Source organism: Alosa sapidissima, chromosome 13 (genome assembly GCF_018492685.1).
Source record: "Alosa sapidissima isolate fAloSap1 chromosome 13, fAloSap1.pri, whole genome shotgun sequence".
Taxonomy (NCBI): domain Eukaryota; kingdom Metazoa; phylum Chordata; class Actinopteri; order Clupeiformes; family Clupeidae; genus Alosa; species Alosa sapidissima.
The window spans coordinates 1024353-1044937 of NC_055969.1; the positions used below are offsets into that span (position 1 = coordinate 1024353).

General features: G+C 39.5%; 1 protein-coding gene across 1 annotated transcript in view; it reads right to left on the reverse strand.

Moving 5' to 3' along the window:
- Positions 1-20221, reverse strand: part of aggf1 (angiogenic factor with G patch and FHA domains 1) — a 136851-nt gene extending 116630 nt beyond the window's left edge. Inside the window, exons 1-2 of the mRNA XM_042058545.1 lie at positions 20087-20221; positions 94-288 (exon numbers count right to left, since the gene is read on the reverse strand). Coding sequence (XP_041914479.1) covers positions 94-267 — 174 coding nt within the window. The 5' untranslated portion in view covers positions 268-288; positions 20087-20221. The remainder of the gene's footprint in view (positions 1-93; positions 289-20086) is intronic.
- Positions 20222-20585: the final 364 nt, after the last annotated feature.

A 20585-nucleotide genomic window follows, 5' to 3' on the forward strand; every position in this document is an offset into this window, starting at 1 on the left:
TTCCAGCTTCCTTCTTCCCACTCCGGCTTATTTCCTCATCTCTACAATACTATTTGAACAAAGCCTAGAAATGCACCAGAATAAATTACAAACCTGCTGCCTGAGATCTTCATTGTAGTCATCTGTGTTTTCATGCTGCTGTCTTTGATTAAGTTGATGTTGGAGTTTCTGGAGCTCTGCTCTGCACATCTTCAGCTCATGTTCCAGTGACTCCACCTTCTGTGTCAGGCCAGACACATCAACACCACGGTCATCTTCTCTACTCATTTTTCAAGTTTGTCCAGACTCCTAAAAGTGAATTTGGTTGAACACATGTTAAAATAAAAAATAGCTGGTTACAATTCTCAAATAAAAACAGGACATCTGTGTTTTAATTGAAGCCAATTACAGTATTTTCCGGACTATAAGTCGCTCCGGAGTATAAGTCGCATCAGTCAAAAAATGAGTCATGAACAGGAAAAAACATATATAAAAGTCACACCGGAGTATAAGTTGCATTTATTTAGAAATGTATTTCACAAAATCCAAAACCAAAAACAGAGACTGTGTAATTGGACTATTGAGTATGGAAGCATATGTGTAGCTTAATTCAAATGAGAATGCAATCTGCAATATGCAATTCAAAAAGACATTACATTATGCAATTGCCAATTCATTATGTAATTTAATATTGCAATTTGCAATAATTTCCAACAAATTGTATTTTAATCTGCAAAGTGACAATGCAATCCTAAAATCAATTTGAATAATTTTGGTTAAAAATAGAATAAACATGGATTGAATTGCATTCCATTTTGCCATGGTACTTCAGTTTCAAAATTCAAATGGCAAATATAGCCGCAAGCGGCAATGGCGGGCCCGAGCACCTGTGGGCCGCAACCCGTGACATGTTGGAATCCAACAAAGCACCGACGTGGTGCATTTGTGAAATGTATATATTTGATATGTGTGCTATTTGTTTTTGTATTTTACTTTATGCCACATGTACTTGCTTGGCCAGGTGGGGGCGCAATGCAAGGCAGGCCCATTGGGTGTCATCATAATTATAATATATATTAACCTGAGAAATTTCAGACCATTCATTTTAAGCAAATAACATTTCTGATACACTTTTTGGTTGGCCAGATGGTGGCACTATGTTAGGCATGGAAATTACACATGTGAATATCATCACAATAATGATATCCACATTTTTTGTAAACTTTCATATCAATCACTTAAGGCATTGTCCATTTCTGGCACATTTCCTGCTTGACCAGGTGGTGGCGCTATGCCAGGCAGGCCCATTGGGTGTCTGGATATCATCATAATCATAATATCTATTAACATGAGAAGTTTCAGACCATTTATTCAAAGCATAGAGAATCTCTGGCACATTTCCTGCTTGGCCAGATGGTGGCGCTATGCTAGGCCTGTGAATTACGAATGTGAATATCATCACAATAATGATATCCGATATTTTATAAAGTTTCAGATCAATCACTTAAGGCATTGTCCATTTCTGGCACATTTCCTGCTTGGCCAGGTGGTGGCGCTATGCCAGGCAGGCCCATTGGGTGTCTGGATATCATCATAATCATGATATCTATTAACCTGAGAAGTTTCAGACCATTCATTCAATGCACTGTGATTTATGACACATTTCCTGTTTATGTGGTGAGATATTAAAATCATATAAAATATATTACAACATCCCTTCACAATTTAACATCAGCGACATCTTGGCCAAATTTCAAATGAATCTGACAAACCGTCTAGGAGGAGTATGTTCAAATTGATCATGTGAAATCAGCATAATTGTCATTCTTTCTGTTGCCAGTTGGTGGCGCTATGCCAAACATGCATTATGGGCATGTGAATATTATCATTAACATGGTCTTCAATGACCTCTGAAATGTAAAACATTTCAAGCCATGCATGGTGAATTATGACACATTTATTGTTTATGTGGAAGGGCATTAAAATTAATAATTTCGCCATTTCGTCAAATTACAACATATCAAAAAAAGGCTTCACAATTTATAATCAGGAACATCTCGGCGTCATGTATACCAACTTTGACATGAATGGGATCAACCGTCTAGGAGGAGTACGTTAAAATTGATCATGTCCACAACGCACAAAATCTCAATTACCTCACTTCCTGTGGGCGTGGCTAATGACATGTTAATACAAAAGTTGTTTGTTTTTGGGAGTTACATACACCCACCAAATTTGGTGTGTGTATCTAAAACTATATGCCAACCACAAGTCACAGTGACATAAGGGGGCGCTATGGAGTTCCTGGGCAACGCCCGGTGCCAAGCTTTTATCCCTGTATCACTTGATGTGTGTGCCAAATTTCATGCGTTTTCACCCATAGGAAGAACCTCTTTTGGCAGCATGATTCATCACATATTTCATCACATATTAGTCTGCACAAAATCCCAAATACCACACTTCCTGTAGGGCGTGGCTAATGCATTGCACATACGAAAGTCGTTCATCTTGGGGAGATACAGACACCTACCAAATTTGGTGTGTGTAGCTGAAAGTATATGCCCACCACGGGATCAGTCATCTAAGGGGGCGTAAGGGGGCGCTAGCGAGTCTCTGGGCCATACCCGGGGCCAAGCTTTTTTACCTAGCTGCTTTGTGTGACATCTGATGTGTGTGCCAAATTTCAAGACTTTTCGATTATGTTAACCACCTCAAAATATTTGCCAACCACGGGATCAGTCACCTAAGGGGGCGCTAGCGAGTCCCTGGGCCACGCCCGGGGTCAAGCTCTTGTACTTAACTGCGATGCGTGACACCTGACGTGTGTGCCAAATTTCAAGAGTTTTCGACCATGTTAACCACCTCAAAAACAGGAAAGCAAAAAAGTAGAATAACAATAATACTGAATAATAATAATAATAATAATAATAATAATAATAATAATAATCCTTACAAAAACAATAGGGCCTTGCGCCCTTCGGTGCTCGGGCCCTAATAATAATAGTGAAAAATAATAATCCTTACAAAAACAATAGGGCCTTGCGCCCTTCGGTGCTCGGGCCCTAATAATAATCCTTACAAAAACAATAGGGCCTTGCGCCCTTCGGTGCTCGGGCCCTAATAATAATCCTTACAAAAACAATAGGGCCTTGCGCCCTTCGGTGCTCGGGCCCTAATAATAATAATAATAATAATCCTTACAAAAACAATAGGGCCTTGCGCCCTTCGGTGCTCGGGCCCTAATAATAAAAAAAAGAATAATAATAATCCTTACAAAAACAATAGGGCCTTGCGCCTTTCGGTGCCCGGGCCCTAATAATCCTTACAAAAACAATAGGGCCTTGCGCCCTTCGGTGCTCGGGCCCTAATAATAATAATCTTTCCAAAAACAATAGGGCTTCGCACCTCTCGGTGCGCAAGGCCGAGACCGTCGGTGCTCGGGCCCCAATTAATTTTGCATTTCAATTTTCAATATTCAGTTTCATCATTTAACTGTCAATTCGTTTTGCAATTTAATATTCAAAGTGCAATGTAGGATTGCATTTTAAAAACATATTTGGCAAAACTGACAATGCCAGCCTGAAAACAATTTGGATTATTTTTGGGCAAAACATTTTGCCATCATTTTGAGGCATTTTATTCAAATGGAAAAGAAATAGCGCCCTCCGTGATTGCATTGCACTTTGCCACGCTCTTTGTGTTGCAAAATTCAAATGGCAATTCGATCTGTAATCTGTCAAGTCACTCGTCAAGGCGGGAACTAGGCTACGTCACTTCCGTGTTTACGTCTTACCCAGGTAGCGTTTGCAATGGAGGAGTTTGCAGCTGCACTAAGGTCTCTGGCCGACAGACCCCGCTGTAGAGTACAGTGACAGAGGGGGCATTTGCGATATTCATGGGGGCACATTTTTTTTTATTGGGGGAGGAGTGTTGGTGGCACAAACATATCATGTCACAGTTGATGAATAATGTTAACCGTGACCACGAGTAGGCCTAGTGTCCGCGAGACCCAGCTGTGTTCTTACATTATTACGGCTCTTATGTTGCTGCTGATAACTTTGCCTGTCTAACCAGTGGCATCTTTAGTAGCACCCCCCTCCCCCCAGCAATCACCCCCCAGTAATCAGTAGCCTACAAATAAGCATCGTATACAACAATTCAGCGAGATAGATTTGGCCAAACGTGGGCCCCCTTGGCGGTCGTGGCAGCCGTGGGCCCTGAGCGACCGCAGCCCCCGGTCCGCTTAAGAGGCTAGCCAGACCACGGAGGTTGTGTGTGTGTGTGTGTGTGTGTGAGCAGGGCAAGGAGAGGCTATGTGAGTTTTAGCCTAACTAACGACAATGGACGACAGAGTGGGCAATCTAGCCCTACTTGTCCTGTGAACTCCAAAGAGCTCCGCGATCTCCCTCATAAGAGAGGTAACCCCTTTATTCCCTCCAGTGGTATATCCACAGAAGGTCTCCCCACCGGCTAGCGCCCATTAGCTGTAAGGCCTCAGAAATCTTTGAACGGACCAGGTTGACATCAGATCGGACAAGTAGGGCTAGATAGCCCACTCTGTCGTCAATTTTCAGTAATCTGTCCGTTGAGTCAGACTCGTTGACACGGTGGTGTTCTACTAGCCTGACGAGCCAGACCCACATTAAAATGTAGGGTCTGGGCATTCACCGTTCGCAGTGCTCAGTCCGAGGGGCGGGATAATCGGTTGTCTTTCAAATTCCCTCTGTACGCAATAGGCCAGCGCTATGAGTCCCATGTGTTTCCCACCAGCGGAGCTAGCTGGCTAGTTCAAACTTTTGCCAACTTAATAAAAGCTTAACTCGTGTCACACTGTTCGCCAACAGCAACATTATCTTATTTGTTTTCAATTAGCAGGGAATTCAAACCAAACCGTTGCAACTCTGCCGTCAATCATTATGTTAAGCATTTTTACAGATCGAATTGGCTGTAAAGGGGCGCTATTTCTTTTCCATTTGAATAAAATGCCTCAAAACGATGGCAAAACGTTTTGCCCAAAATAATCCAAATTGTTTTCAGGCTGGCATTGTCAGTTTTGCCAAATATGTTTTCAAAATGCAATCCTACATTGCACTTTGAGTATTAAATTGCAAAACGAATTGACAGTTAAATGATGAAACTGAATATTGAAAATTTAAATGCAAAATGAATTGCCATTTGAATTTTGAGACTGAAGTACCATGGCAAAATGGAATGCAATTCAATCCATGTTTATTCTATTTTTTAACCAAAATTATTCAAATTGATTTTAGGATTGCATTGTCACTTTGCAGATTAAAATACAATTTGTTGGAAATTATTGCAAATTGCAATATTAAATTGCATAATGAATTGGCAATTGCATAATGTAATGTCTTTTTGAACTGCATGTTGCATTCTCATTTGAATTAAGCTACACATATGCTTCCATAATTGAGGCCAAAAAGATTAATGTTAATGAAGACGAAGGAGTCAAGGCAGCCAAGAAGAGGGCCAGAAGGTAATTGTAAAGCAAAAGATTCACTGAAAGAAAATGCCATGTGGTACACCAAAATTTAGCTAAAATGTGGAGAATACAATGCAATCAAGTATTTTGGACGATGTGGAGTCACAAGCTGGCAGCAGATTAAATGCTCAAGAGAGAGAAAAAGATGCGGTTTTAAAAGGATGTGACCGAAGCAAGCCAGGCTATAGGCCCGACGGTAATTGTAAAGCAATTTACAAAAGATTCACCGAACAAAAATGCTGATATGGTATTAGGGGTGTCACGATTTCGATTTTATATCGAAATCGATTGAAATTATATCTTAATATCGAACTTCGAACTCAAAAGTAGAATCGACGATGCAGCCACACCCCCTCTCACGTCCAACATGCCAAGACGCACAAACGCACACACACATGCTAAACTGCGACGTCAACACTCCTCCGCTGCAGCCAGTTAAAATATAGGCTACACATCAACCTACCGAAATCAAAGCCCCTCTTGCTACTCTGAAATCACCAGTGTGGAAGTATTTTGTCGTTCATTCACGTCAATTCACACTAACGTTAACTTAGCTGCTAGCTTACTCAACGTAGCAAGTGAAAAAATGATCAAGTGTGCTAAAACAATCAAATGATCATTCATGTGTTTCATTTCACTATGTTCATGTCTCTGTTTAGCCTAATGCTTGTTCTGTTTAAATTACAACCTTGCGGTTGGAACGTTTCAAAATTAAAAAGCGGTTTCAAAATAAAAGCCCCACGAAACAGAAAAGGAAAAGGCCAAAATAAAGTAAATAAAATAAGGAATGCATTAATACATGGGTTTCCGTTTACCAACAAAACTAGATGCGCGCGCAGCCGTGGGGCAGAAGACACTTAGCCTAAATAGTCGGCTGCTGTAAGCTACAATCGGATTTTTTTGTATACCCCTGTTGTCTCAATGATAATAACATCTCATTTCAGACTATATTTCAAAGTTTGCCGTTCATTTGCATTATTAATATAACATCGTATTTTGTCACTTTTGGCGAAGACATGCATTCCGTTAGGGATATTGAACATATTTAACATTCTCTAACCATCGTGATTTCAAATTGGTGCAGTTTTCAGCACAAAAACTCATTTTATTCTTTTGCTCTTTTGCATTGCTCTATGCTGTTCTATGGTGCTTTCTGCCTCTTGGTTGCGCACGCATGTTTTCGTGACGTTGCACAGAAATCCATGTATAGTAATATTTTTTTTAAAAATCGAATCGAATCGTGACTTTAAAATCGAAAATTAAATTGAATCAAGGATTTGGAGAATCGTGACACCCCTATATGGTATATGAAAATTTTGCTAAAAATGTGGAGAATGCAATGCAATCAAGTATTGTGGGCTATGTGAAGTCTCAAGCAGGCAGCAGATTAAATGCTCACGAGAGAGAAAAACATGCAGTTTTAAAAGGACGTAACCGAAGCTGAGGCAAGCCAGGCGATAGGCCTATAGGCCCGACGTTAAATGTAAAGCAATTTACAAAAGATTCACTGAACAAAAATGCTGATGTGGTACATGAAAATTTAGCTACAAATGTGGAGAATGCAATGCAATCAAACATTATAGGCAATGTGGAAGAGACAAGCCGCAGCAGATTAAATGCTCAAAAGAGAGAAAAAAGATGCGGTTTTAAAAGGACATGCAGACCGAAGCTGCAGTAAGCAGGTCCAAATGCTCAGCTGGCCACCTCCGAGAGAGTGAGAGAAAAAAAAAAGATGGGCATTTAAAACCAGGGCCTAAATTTCAGCGCGGGGTTGCGGGTATTGCGCATAATAATAAAAAGTCCCGCAACTCTAACCATCATAATGCAAGAAATTTGTGCACACATTTTACATCGCTGTCTGATAACGTCAATGGAGCGGCCTGAATGCGGGACTATTGACTGGACAGACCAACTCTGACTTCAATTGTACGTAGCGGTCGTAGCCCCATGCAGAAACAATCACGCACGCAGGACCACTTTGCACAACAATTGTGTTTAAATGTAGGTTACTGATTCAGCATGTGTTGGCGCGACGTATGGAGCGACGTTTCCTATACGTTGACTAATCTGTGGCGGGGCGCCATGAAATCAAAACTGGCCGCCACACATTAATCTTCTATGTTGTACTATTTAAATTTAAAGTATTTAAAGTCTCAACCTCTATCAATATGTCACATGCCCAACTAGGAAAAATAAGACTCTAGATCTGTCCTATGGCTCAATTAAGGAGGCTTACAAGGCCTCCCCTCGGCCCCTTCTCGATTCCTCCAATCACAATGCTATCCATCTCACTCTTAGGTATAGACCTGTGCTTAAGAGGGAGAAAGTAAAAACCAGAGAGATCAAGGTCTGGAATGATGAGTCCGTTTCCCAATTACAGGGCTGTTTTGATTGCACAGATTGGACTGTTTTCATGGACTCTGCTTCAAATATTGATGAACTGGCTGACACCGTATGTTATATCTCTTTCTGTGAGGATACTGTTATTCCAAAAAAGCATGTAAAAGTGTATGCGAATAACAAGCCATGGGTCACTCAATCCATGAAACAAGTGTTAAGGAAAAAACATAGCGCTTTTCACAAAGGGGATGAGGGTGAAAAAAGAGAGGCAATAAAAGAGGTCAGATCAGAAATCATGAAAGTTAAACTACAATATAAAAGTAAGATAGAGGAGAGACTGGGCAGCAGTAACTTGAAGGCAGCATGGGAAGGTGTCAAGAGAATGACAGGCCTGCATAGAACACAAAACAAGCCAGTCCATATCCCAGCTTATGAGAGTGATCGAGATATTTCTGAAGCATTAAACACTTTTTATTCACGTTTTGACACTCATGACTTTTCAGATGAACTTCAAAAATTAACTGATGAGCAATCTCTGGTAAAATCCACTACATGTACATTTTTAATTACACAGGAAGACGTAAGGTCAGTACTTAAAAGAAATAAGGTCAATAAAAGTCCAGGACCAGATGGGATTACTGGGAGATTGCTAAAGTGCTGTTCAGAACAGCTCTGTGGGGTGTTCACTGATATTTTTAGAATGTCCTTAAAACAGAGAAGGGTTCCAAAGATATGGAAGGAATCTACTATAGTCCCAGTGCCAAAAGGCAACAATATAAAGACGTTAAATGACTTCAGACCAGTGGCACTGACCTCACTGGTCATGAAGTCATTTGAAAAGATAGTGAAATGGTTATTGTTGTTAAGGGTGGGTGAGGCCTTGGATCCTATGCAGTTTGAATATAGAGCTAATAATAATAAGTAATTGCATTACTTAACCCAGGGCTTAAAATTCATTTTTCAAAATGGGGGGGAATTCTCCCCTTAGGTTATTCATGTAGGGGGGATTTACACAATTTGGGGGGGAGGGGGGGTCGATTCTGATACCAAGTCAAGAATTGCGATTTCAATACTTTGATACTTTTTTTAAAAAAGTGTTTGATTTTGGGGCCCCCACCACCCTGACGTCATCAGTAATATATACTGTAGTGGGATCATTCACAACAGTGGACATCCTAGATTCTGCTTGACTCTCTCCACACACACAAACACACACTGAAAATGATAGCTTATGTGATATGTTTCTATCATATATTTTTGAATTCATATAGAGTGTATTTATTTAATAATGCATTTTTTAAAGTATAGCATTTTACTAGTAATTACTACTAGCTAAACATATTTAGTCATTTGAATGCCTCATATTGACGTTTAACCTATAACACTTAGGCATATCTTTAATGTGGTGTGTAGGTCCAATTGAGTGCACATTGGTGATGAGTAGGTGTAATTGAGTGCCTGTCACTTTAAGAAAATACCTGAGAGTAATTCTATGGAGTAATTAGCCCCCCTTCAACCTGACGGTTTTAGGCTGTAGTCGCTAGTGAATAAAAGTTGTGCATAGTGCGGTATGTGTATGCAAATCATTATGTTTTCTATGTCATTAGATACAATAAATGTTGACATGTCGAAGACAATCTTTCTGGGATCAAGTGTTGACGTGACCTGAGCTAGCAGGATAGTTAACAAGGAGCTCTTTCCCGATGTAAAAGTTTGCCATGGTAGCGTAGCCTATTTGCGTAAGCGCAAAGTGGTTCTCTCTCTCTCTCTCTCTCTCTCTCTCTCCGTGTGTGTGTGTGCGTCTGCATGAGGCTATGTTCAATTCAACTCGGTAGTTGATCAGTCCGGTCAATAGTACCGCATTCACGCCACTTAATGATTAGGCTATATTAACGTCATCAGACAGGCTGTAAAAGTGTATGCGGGAATTTCTCGCATTATGATGGCTAGAGCTGCGGGACTTGAACAAATTATGCGCAATACCCGCAATCCCGCAGTGAAATTTAAGCCCTGTTAACCTCCTGTACAGTCATCTGGAAGGTCCTGGCACACATGCCAGGCTCTTGTTTCTGGACTTTTCTTCTGCTTTTAATACTATCCAGCCACATGTTTTAGTTAGAAAACTAGTATCAGAATTTAATCTTGAGAATAATCTTGTGGGCTGGATTATGGACTTTTTAACCAACAGATCACAGAGAGTAAAGGTCAATGGTTGTCTTTCAGAAAGGCGCATCTCTTCCACTGGCTCTCCTCAGGGTTGTGTACTTTCCCCTCTGCTCTACATCCTTTACACAAATGACTGTAGAAGTCAGCATATAAATAGGCATATCCTGAAATTTGCTGATGACACAGTCATTGTTAGTTTACTGCATAAACATGAATCCCAGCATGGGCCAGTGGTTGATGAGTTTGTCAGTTGGTGTGACAAGTCATTTCTTCAGTTAAACATCTCAAAGACAAAAGATATGGTCATTGATTTTAGAAGAAACCAATCATGTTCTCCACCACTGACTTATATAAATAGAAGCTGCATTGAGATGGTTGATCAGTATAAATATCTCGGTACAATTTTAGACAACAGGCTCAAATTTGATGTAAATACTGAGGCTATTTGTAAGTAGGGACAACAACGGTTATACTTCCTTAGGAAGCTTAATTTGTTTAATATGGATAAGGTTATGCTGTCTTTATTTTACAAATCTTTTATAGAATCTGTTCTCACTTCTTCTTTTATTGCTTGGTACGGAGGCATCAGTCTTAGGGACAAAAACAATCTTAGCCACATTGTGAAGGTGGCTGGGAAGTTGACTGGCTATCCGCAGTTGTCCTTGCTGACCATTTACGAGAAGCAGGTCATCCAGAAAGCAAGTTCTATACTGGACTGTAAAAATCACCCCCTTCACTGTTCATTTGAAGCTCTTCCCTCAGGCCGGAGACTAAGAGTCCCATTTTATAAGTCCAATAGGACAAACAACTCTTTTATTCCTAGTGCAATACGCCTGCTAAATTTGCACAATTTTGCTTTATTGCACAGAAACGATTCTGATGAGCATCTGTCAGGAACGTAGATTGATATTGAAGACAGTTTCTTTCTTTCTTATTTTCTTTCTTAACCTTCTTAACTTATATTAAACCCCATCTTGTGTCTTTGTGTATCTTGTGCTATTTATGTGTACCTGACTGCGAGACAAGTTTCCCTTTGGGACAATAAAGTTAACTGAACTGAACTGAAATTAAAGATAACATAAAATCCTTTTATTGAGCTGCGCTTTTTACGCACGCAGCCTTTCCTTGCCCGCCCCACTCTCTCTCGTAACGAGCCCGCTGCCCCTCCTCTGCATGTGCATTTAACAAAACATTAATGATTGTTAAAGGATTGTTGTTGCCACATAGAAGCATTGCATAGAAGATGACGGGCTAAATTGCTACTAAATCCACTTAGCATCGTGACAATGCTGCACAGGCTGGTAAGGAAAGCTGGCTCTGTAGTGGGAGCTGAACTGGAGTGCATCACTTCAATATCTGACAAAAGGACCCTGAACAAACTGATCAACATGTCATCCACTCTACAGCACTATTAAAAAGCAAAAGAGCTTGATCAGCTGGAGACTTTGCTCACTGCCATGCACAACTGAAAGGCTGAGGAACTCATTTGTCCCAGGGCCATTGAACTGTTCAATGCTTCACTAAAGGGAAGGGAAGAGGAGAGATAGACTTCTCTGCATAGTCTGTCTGCCTCTCCACCCTCTCCATGTTTGAGTACTGACTGCCCACTACTGCTTTACTACTGTCCACAGCCTAATGTTTTTACTATATGTAATGTTTTTATGTTTTACTGCTACACTGTTTTTCATGCTATATTAGCACACATGACCAATGGCTTCTGCTACAATTGTATTGTAACTTTATTGACAAAATTGACAACATAAAGTCTCATATCACACCCTCAATTTCTGATCCTGCTTTGTATAAGTCTGTAGTTTGCCGCCTCCAACATTTCCAACCAGTCTCTTCCTCACAGTTGTCAGACGTGGTCTCTCATATGAAGCCCTCTTCTTGCCACTCTGATATTCTTCCATCTCACCTTTTCAAAGAAGCTTTTGCGGCTATTTGCCCTTTTATCTTGAGCATTATTAATAGCTCCCTGGCTAATGGAGTAGTACCCTCTGGCTTTAAACACACTATTGTGCAACCTCTCGTGAAAAAACCTTCCCTTGATCCCATTGATTTGAAAAATTATAGGCCCATTTCTAAACTGGCCTTTCTCTCTAAGATCTTAGAAAAAGTTGTTCTGTCACAAGTCTCTTCCTATTTAAACACCTCTAATATCCTTGACAAGTTTCAATCTGGTTTTAGACCACTTCATAGTACAGAGTCTGCCTTACTTAACCCTTAAAAGGTGTAGGTTTTTGAACATTCTAAGTTCCGCAACAATCGAAGGTTCTAAAATTCTATGTTGAATTCAATGAACCCAGATATTCTTTAGAATGTTAATTTCCCAACATTCCCGTCACACCGGTGTGACGGTACTCCTTTAAGGGTTAAGGTCCATAATGATCTCTGTTGACTCTGGCTCTTGTGCCCTATTGGTCCTGTTAGATCTTAGTGCTGCTTTTGACACCATTGACCACAAGATCCTTTTAAAACGCCTGGTTGTTGAAGTTGGTCTGCAAGGCACTGTATTAAATTGGTTCAGATCTTACTTAACTGATAGATCTTTTTCAGTGCATTTAGGCAATGCTTCATCGTCATCTGCTCCCATTAAGTGTGGTGTCCCCCAGGGTTCTATTTTAGGGCCTCTATTATTTTCTTTATACATGCTTCCCCTGGGCTCCATTTTCAATCAATTCAATATTCGTTACCACTGCTACGCAGATGATACCCAATTTTATATACCGGTGGCCCCTGAAAATTCCTGCTCATTGACAAACCTTTTTCTTTGTCTTAATGACATTAAGAATTGGATGGCTAACAACTTATTACAGCTAAATGACAGCAAAACAGAAGTAATAATTTTTGGACCACCGAATTCTGTCAACAATGTAAGCAAGTATCTTGGCCCTCTGTCTGTTAACCATCAGTGTGGTCAAGAACCTAGGTGTTTTCCTAGACTCTTCTCTGACTTTTAATAAGCAAGTCAACAGCGTTGTCAAGGGAAGTTTTTACCAACTTAGGACAATAGCAAAGCTCAAGTCTTCTCTCTCCTACAGTGATTTAGAAATCCTTATACATGCCTTTATTTCCTCTAGGCTTGATTATTGCAACTCACTGTATGTAGGTGTAACTAAATCTACTCTAAACAGACTCCAGCTGGATCTAAGAAACGTGACCACATTTCACCTGTGTTGGCTAAACTGCACTGGCTTCCTGTGGAACAAAGAATTAATTTTAAAATTCTTCTGTTTGTTTTCAAAGCTTTACATGGTTTAGCACCTCAGTATTTATGTGATCTTTTAATTCCTTACTGTCCTCCTAGACTCCCTCACCTCTCCCTTTTTTTATATGTATGTATATGTATTATTGTTATTATTATTTTTTTTATTATTATTATTTTATGTAAAGCACTTTGGTGCAATGCTATTGCTTTGAAATGTGCTATATAAATAAATTTGACTTGACAATACTGAATGGCTGTAACCCTATTACCTCAACCTTTTCTTGCACTGACATAGTTTTTTATATTACCTTGTCTACATTATACTTTAATCTCTTATTTGTCCATATTATTTATGATGGTCTCTAGACCTTATTCTTGCACTGTTGCACTACCGTTTGACTACTTTTTGCACCTTCGCCATGACACTCACTCTCTTGAGCACCTTACCATGCACACAGAACTACAGGACTACTGTTGGACTACTTTTTGCACCTTCGCCATGACACTCACTCTCTTGAGCACCTCACCATGCACACAGAACTACAGGCCAGTCCCGGCCCTGTCACTGCAAGCGTCTCATGCTTGATCACCCTCAAGCACACTGTGGATTTTTAAATTTAATTTATATTGTATATTTAGTATTGTTAGTTTTTCTAAATCTTCTACTGTCTCTATTGTACAGTGGAGTTTGGTTATATGTTTATACTTATATTTACCATTTCTGCTGTAAGTGCATGTTGTGTGTGATGTCTGTATGCTACTGAGACCTTGAATTTCCCCTTGGGGATCAATAAAGTATCTATCTATCTATCTATCTAAATTTGTTCAAAACTGCTGCATTAAAGTTAACCGCTGAGGGCTTATCACAACATAGTACATTGAGGAGACTAAACTAAGTTAAGTTATGCAATCACGCAGTATCTCAAAGCTAACGTTAGAATACTGTTTGGATGTCGAGTTTAGCATGCTTTCTTACAGCTGCTTGTCAATTTCGTTACTCATGCAGGGCTCATTTTATTGACTCTGACACTGAATGTTTGCAAAATCCCGATGTAAATGGAATGTAAGTGTTTTCCAAGACTCAAAAGTGCTTGTCCCAAGGAGAAGTATGAACCTTTATTTTTACTAACTACATAGAAAACGTTATGAATTGCATCCACACATCAGCAGCCTTTTAACGGTGTTACAATTGCAAGGGTTCCCTCACAAACGTCTTAAAGTGACAGGCACTCAATTAGACCTATACACTACCAAGACAATCTTAACACACCACTCTCCACACCACACTCATTGAGCCTATAGCTTCCAAAATCACAACACACATCTAGGGCGTCCCAAGCAACATACTACACTCACCATTCTTACAATATTGTGTGTGTGTGTGTGGGGGGGGGGGGGGGGGGGGGGGGGTATTCAATAGCTTCACTTTCATTGAGCCTTGTGCAGTGAAGCTATTGATCTTTTCCAAATAAATATATATCACTGATTCTTGAGATAAGGGACAAAAGTACTTTTGAAAAGTGACAAACAAAAAATCAATAATACATTAATTTGAATTGGATATCATCATAAACATAGATCTTATCTATCATGCCTGAAAAGGAACAGGTTTTTTATTAACCACTTTTTAAAAAAAATGACATTTACTGACTTAGTAACTTGTCATTTGTCAACTCCGTCTGACACATGAAAATATGTTTTTTTGTGTGTTTGATCAATTCAACAACACTCTAAAGTCTTTGAGGGTGTAGAAATGGTGTGCCTTAGAAAGGTTTAGTGATAAATTGCATTATATACACTTTTAATATCATTTTACATTGTTTTGAAATAAGCCATTTTAAATTACCTTAATTTAGTTTACTATTTTTTAATTTTTAATATATACAATTAGTGGTTTTGTGCACACAAGACACTGATGCATGTAGATAAGTTGCTGTTTTAATGTATGAACACACTCAATTGAACAAAATAAATATACATTTTTTTATAAAAATGAAAAAACTCCATCTTACGGTGTTGACACACAACTGACGGTGTTGACAATTGACGGTGTTGACAAACTATTCGAGAATCACACTGATTAAAGATATTTGACTAGTTTTCACATGGCAGTATCAAGGAAAAGAGTATCAAACTTAAAACAAAGAGTTTCTACAGGACCTCAGGCAAGTAAGTTCTATGATTTGCTCCAATTTCTCTCAGCAAGTAAGTACATATAATGTTTTATCTGTCATTACTGCCTTCGCTGTAGAGCCAAGTATTATATATTTATATATAATAGTTTGTCTAACCTGCGGGACTTGGACATTGGACAAGAGGTGTTGAACAGGGAACAAGCGGTCCCTGTCAGTTTCAAAATCTTTCACTGGACAGAAACAGACATCCCTCCTCCTAGCCTAGTTGCCTGCTGTAGTTTTACTGGTCACCTTGCTATTTTATAGTTGTATCTGGTAGCTTTGTTGACTTTACATTCTCCTATATGGGCCTAACACTTCCCTGCTGAAAAAAACAGCCTGGCCAGCTAAAGGGGGTTTGCTGGTTGACCAGCTTGTTTGACCACCCTATGATGGTTGACCTACTAGCCAAGCAAAACTCTTGCGAAAACATACCTTCAGCTGGTTTTCCCAGCTTATGATGGTAATTCAGCTGGTTTTGCTTGTCGTACCACCTCAAGCTGGTCATTTTAGCTGGTGTTGCTGGTCTATAGTGCTGGTTTAACTGGCCATGCCAGCTTATGTTGGTCATTCTAGCAAACCAGCATGACCAGCTTGACAGGCTGGTCACCAGCATGACCATCTTGCACCAGCTGTATCCCACAAGAGAGGCTGGTCACACCAGCATGACCAGCTTCCCCAGATGGTCACACCAGCATATCCAGCTGGTGGCCCAACCAGCTACACCAGCAAAGACCAGCAAGAGCTGGAAGAAAACCAGCAGACCAGCTAAAACCAGCTACCAGCATAAGCTGGTTTCTAGCTGTTTTTTTTCCAGCAGGGTTTAGCCATTTGGAACAGAAGAACACATCAGAATAGGCCTGTTTAGTAAGCAGGATTTGATGGCTGCATTGCAAATCAATGCAGAAGTAATCCAAGTATTCAGAATACGTTACTCAGATTGAATACGTTACAAAATACATTTTTGGGCATGTATTCTGTATTCTGTAACAGAATACTTTTTGAAAGTATCCTTCCCAACACTGCCTACTTCTCATGAGTCCCATGCGCTTTCCCACCAGTGGAGTCCCACAAGTGATCAAACTTTTGCCAACTTAAAAAAAAAAAAGCTTAACTCCAGTCGTGATTCAAAGACCGCTGTTTTCCAGCAACAGCATCCATCTTTTTTGTTTTCAAGTAGCAGGGAATTCATGTGGAACCGTCGCAACTCTGTCATCATTATGTTAAGTCTGTAGCTAACACCAAACTGGCGAAGCCTATGGAGAAGCCGATACTTCTTTAGAACCTTGCCTAATACACTGCAAAAAATGAAATCTAATCTTATATTAACATCAAAAACTCTATTTGGTATTGTTTCTAGTATAAAAAGACTTACCTCTTGAAAGGTCATTTTGACTTAATTTAAGAAAACTTTGACTTATTTTAAGGAGTCTTATCAAGACAAATTTACTTAACGCACTGGCAGACAAATTGGCTTGTTTTTAGGACAAATTTGCTCAATGCACTGGCAAATCTGCTTGTTTTCATGATGAAATGTCTTAATTTAAGAAAAGTTTGAAAAGTCAAATGATTTCATGAGAAAGCACTGGTAAGTCTCTTTATACTGAAAACAATACAAGCTAGTTTTTTATCTTGATAAGATTAATAATCTTGGTTAGATTTTATTAGATAAGCAGTTTTTGCAGTGTAATGCCAGTTGTCTGTGGCCTGATTTTTCAACGGCTCGTTTCTGTGCCACAATGTATAATAATAATGTGTATAATTCCTTCTCAGCTCTTGTGGAAAAGAAGACATCTCCTAATGTTGGGGTTCCAATGTTGGCTTCCCGTTATCATCCTCTCTGTTTCTGTTCATGGAGAATCTACAATCATTTTATCTTTTAGTTTGACATTTGACTTTTCTATTTGAGCCTTCTTTTTCCGCCATTCCTGCTTTCTTAGTTTGTGTTGCTCTTTTGTTAATTTCTTAACCTTTTCTTTCAATGCTTTTATCTCCCTTGCGTGTCTTTTCCTGGTTTTTCTCCTCTCTCTCTCATCTGCAAGGGCACGCTGGGTTGAAGTAGGCTCCTCAACAGCCTGGTCCAGAGGACATTCTGGTGGGGTGTCTATTTCATTTAGCCATCTATTCTGCATAGCTCTGGACCTTTTCTTTGCTTTCCTCCAATACTTATTGCGGTGCCTTTTTGCTCTGGGTCCTAATTCTCCTACTTGTTTTACTTTTTTGTTTTGGACCCTGTCCTTCCATCTCTGTCTCTCCTTTTCTAACTGCTGTTTACTGTCTAACTGTCCCTTCTGCTTTCTGGGTCACTGTTAATTCTTTCTCTCCCTTTTCTCTGGTACTGTTTCTTTGTTTTTGCTCCTGTCTGCCTAGATTACAGATAAAAACAATACTTTTTATGAGTTATTATTATAAGTTATTTGGCATTTGGGTATATTAAGATGTTTTAAGTCAATCAACATGCATACTTAGATCATATTATCATGTTATGTAGTTGTTATACATTACTTAATGAGTATTTGGGAGCACTTTTCCACTCCGTCAGCTTACATGTCAACACCGTCAGACAAAATATCTGACAGAGTTGACGTCTGATGGAGTTGACAAAACAACATGTTTTCTTTACTTAATCATGTGTAGTAGATGGTAGCCATTTTAATTTTTCTCAGTTGCCAGCTGCAACTAAACTAAACCAAAATACCAACTTTTATTTCAAACTTCTTGATTGAATTCAGCTCTACTTTGAAGACAGTGTTGACACATAAAAGCTGTGACCACAGGGATTTCAACTTTCAACGCTGAATATTTATTTTTTTAAAAACACTTATAAGACCATGTGTTGGACTGCTGCATCCATCAACAGAAAGAAGTCAAAGGGGGTCCTCAGGGTTAAAGTTGACCAAAATATGCCTGATTTATTTCAAATTTGAAAAATATCTGACGGAGTTGACATGAATTGAGGACAGATTTTGAAAGGCTGTTGTTAATGTATAAAATAATGCAATGTTCACGTTAAGTATTTTCTGATTTTTTAATAAGCCATCCAATTAACCTCATAATCATATTTGTGCATTTTGGGCATTTTAAAACACTTTATTTTTGCAGTTTGATACTGTAACCTCTGCGGAGGACGAGTTCATTTGCATGGGCTTTCATAGTACAGTGCCGGTATTTTATGAAATTACTATGAAATAATATAAATATAGCCAAAACTAAAAGTCTAAACATACACAATTCTTTCATATCCAACTTGTAAAGCCTTTTTAAATGAAATAATGTATTGTTTCTTAAAGGAAATTGCAACATTTTGATGGGGGACATGTTTTGTCCCTTATCTCAAGAATCAGAAATAGGCTGAGCCAGCTTTTCCAAAATTAGCAGATGTAGTATTTTAAACGGCGACGAAATTGTGAATTTCCAGAGCACACTTGGCAATCGAGATGGCAACATTTCCAGAAAGGTACTGGCTTGATGAAATTCATTCTGGACTCTCTATCCGACCACATAAAGACCTCGGGATACTTCGGTTTGGCTTTAGGGACCCTCTACTCACTACCACATAAGTGCAATGTTGTTTGGAACTGTAGAAGAGGTATAAAAATAGCGTTTTGTAGCGGCGAAATAATATGCCCTTCTCACTTCCACGCTAACGAGCTTTGACTAAAAACGGTAACATCGAACTTTCTCAAAACACATCCGAATGACATGATTTGGATGTCAACTCAACGTATGTACTCCCATTAATCCGTAAATCGATCTAAAGTGCATTTTACTCCGGATAATTCCTTTAAGTCTACCCACGTGCAGTTAAGTTTTTATGGCTTATACCGCAATTGTCAATGGAGAAATTGCATTGAATTTTTACTTCCGGCATCGGCTGTGAGCGGGACTGTAATGCTCTATACAGTCTATGAATTCACTGATCGCACCAGAATATCTATGGTCAGTTTCGGTATCTCGCATTACCTGTGTCAAATGACGTTGAAAGATCTAACCAATGACATAACCCCTTGGCTAAGTTACCTAGCGTTCATGGGCTTCGGAAAAACCTTTCTCCAGTGAAAACATCATCATTCCGCGTCATTCACGTCACTTAATGTGTGAGTCAGAGGTCGGAAACTGGGGCTAGATTTTGCTAACAGAGTTGCCCAGTTAGAGGCTCGTCATCACGTTGTAGTTCGTTTGTAGTCCATGTGGCCTTTCATGTCCAAGTTTTAATGTGAACTTGGGAATTTGCCCTTTTTATCACTTGAAAAGCTGCATATCTTTCTTTCACGAGCATCTTACACTATATTTTAAGCAATACAGTTGTTTGTTTAAGATTAGTGAGTGTATGTTTTAACCTTTGTTGTGGCATCCGTGTTTGTCACACATTCGATGGCAAAGCACTTGAACACTTGCTGCCGGAAAAAGAAAGTAGCCATGGGGGCGGTCCTTGTCATTCCGAGGTGCTCTGAATGCACCCTTAAACCAGAGCCCGACATTCTCTGGTTAAACGTAATCATGTCCATGTGAGTGACGGCTAGGCAATTTAAGCAGAATACTTGCCGAATGACGTGAACCTGCAAATGTATTTGATATGCTTCATTTGTGCTGGTCAAGCAACACTGTGTACACATACGTTACGTTTTCATGATGAGCATAGAAAACGGGCACTTGAGTAATTATGACGCTCTAAAATATTTGCGCGAAACTGACTTGAGTAAGCAAACTTACTTGTTCGTTTCTAAATGCAGGAAGTTGCGGCAACCAACGTCTCATTGAAAGCATAGACGCTTTCAGTCTCTTTTCCTTGTCAACATAAAAACCCGCCGTCTTAAACAAGTATCAGAGTTCCGTGAGCCACAAACTTGCTGTCTTGACTTCCGGTCGAGTTACAATATGTCAAAATACGAGTCCTGTATCAGATTTAATATTTCCGCGATAACGATAATGATAATTGATTTAATAGCAATAGTCAGAACCGATTGACCCAGTTGAATGGTCAGCATTCCTGTCCGACTCAGAAAGGACTGATCAGGACTGATGGTAAGAAGCGGGCCAGTGCCAATTAGTGACACTTCCCCAAAACATCAGATGGACGAAGCTTTCACTACCACTATACATAGACAATAGTTAATGGGGGGAAATTAAGCAAAGCTAGCTAATTTATTCAAAGAAAAATTATGTGGTTTACTGCTTCTTTTGCAAATTATTCTCGACAAAACTGTCAACA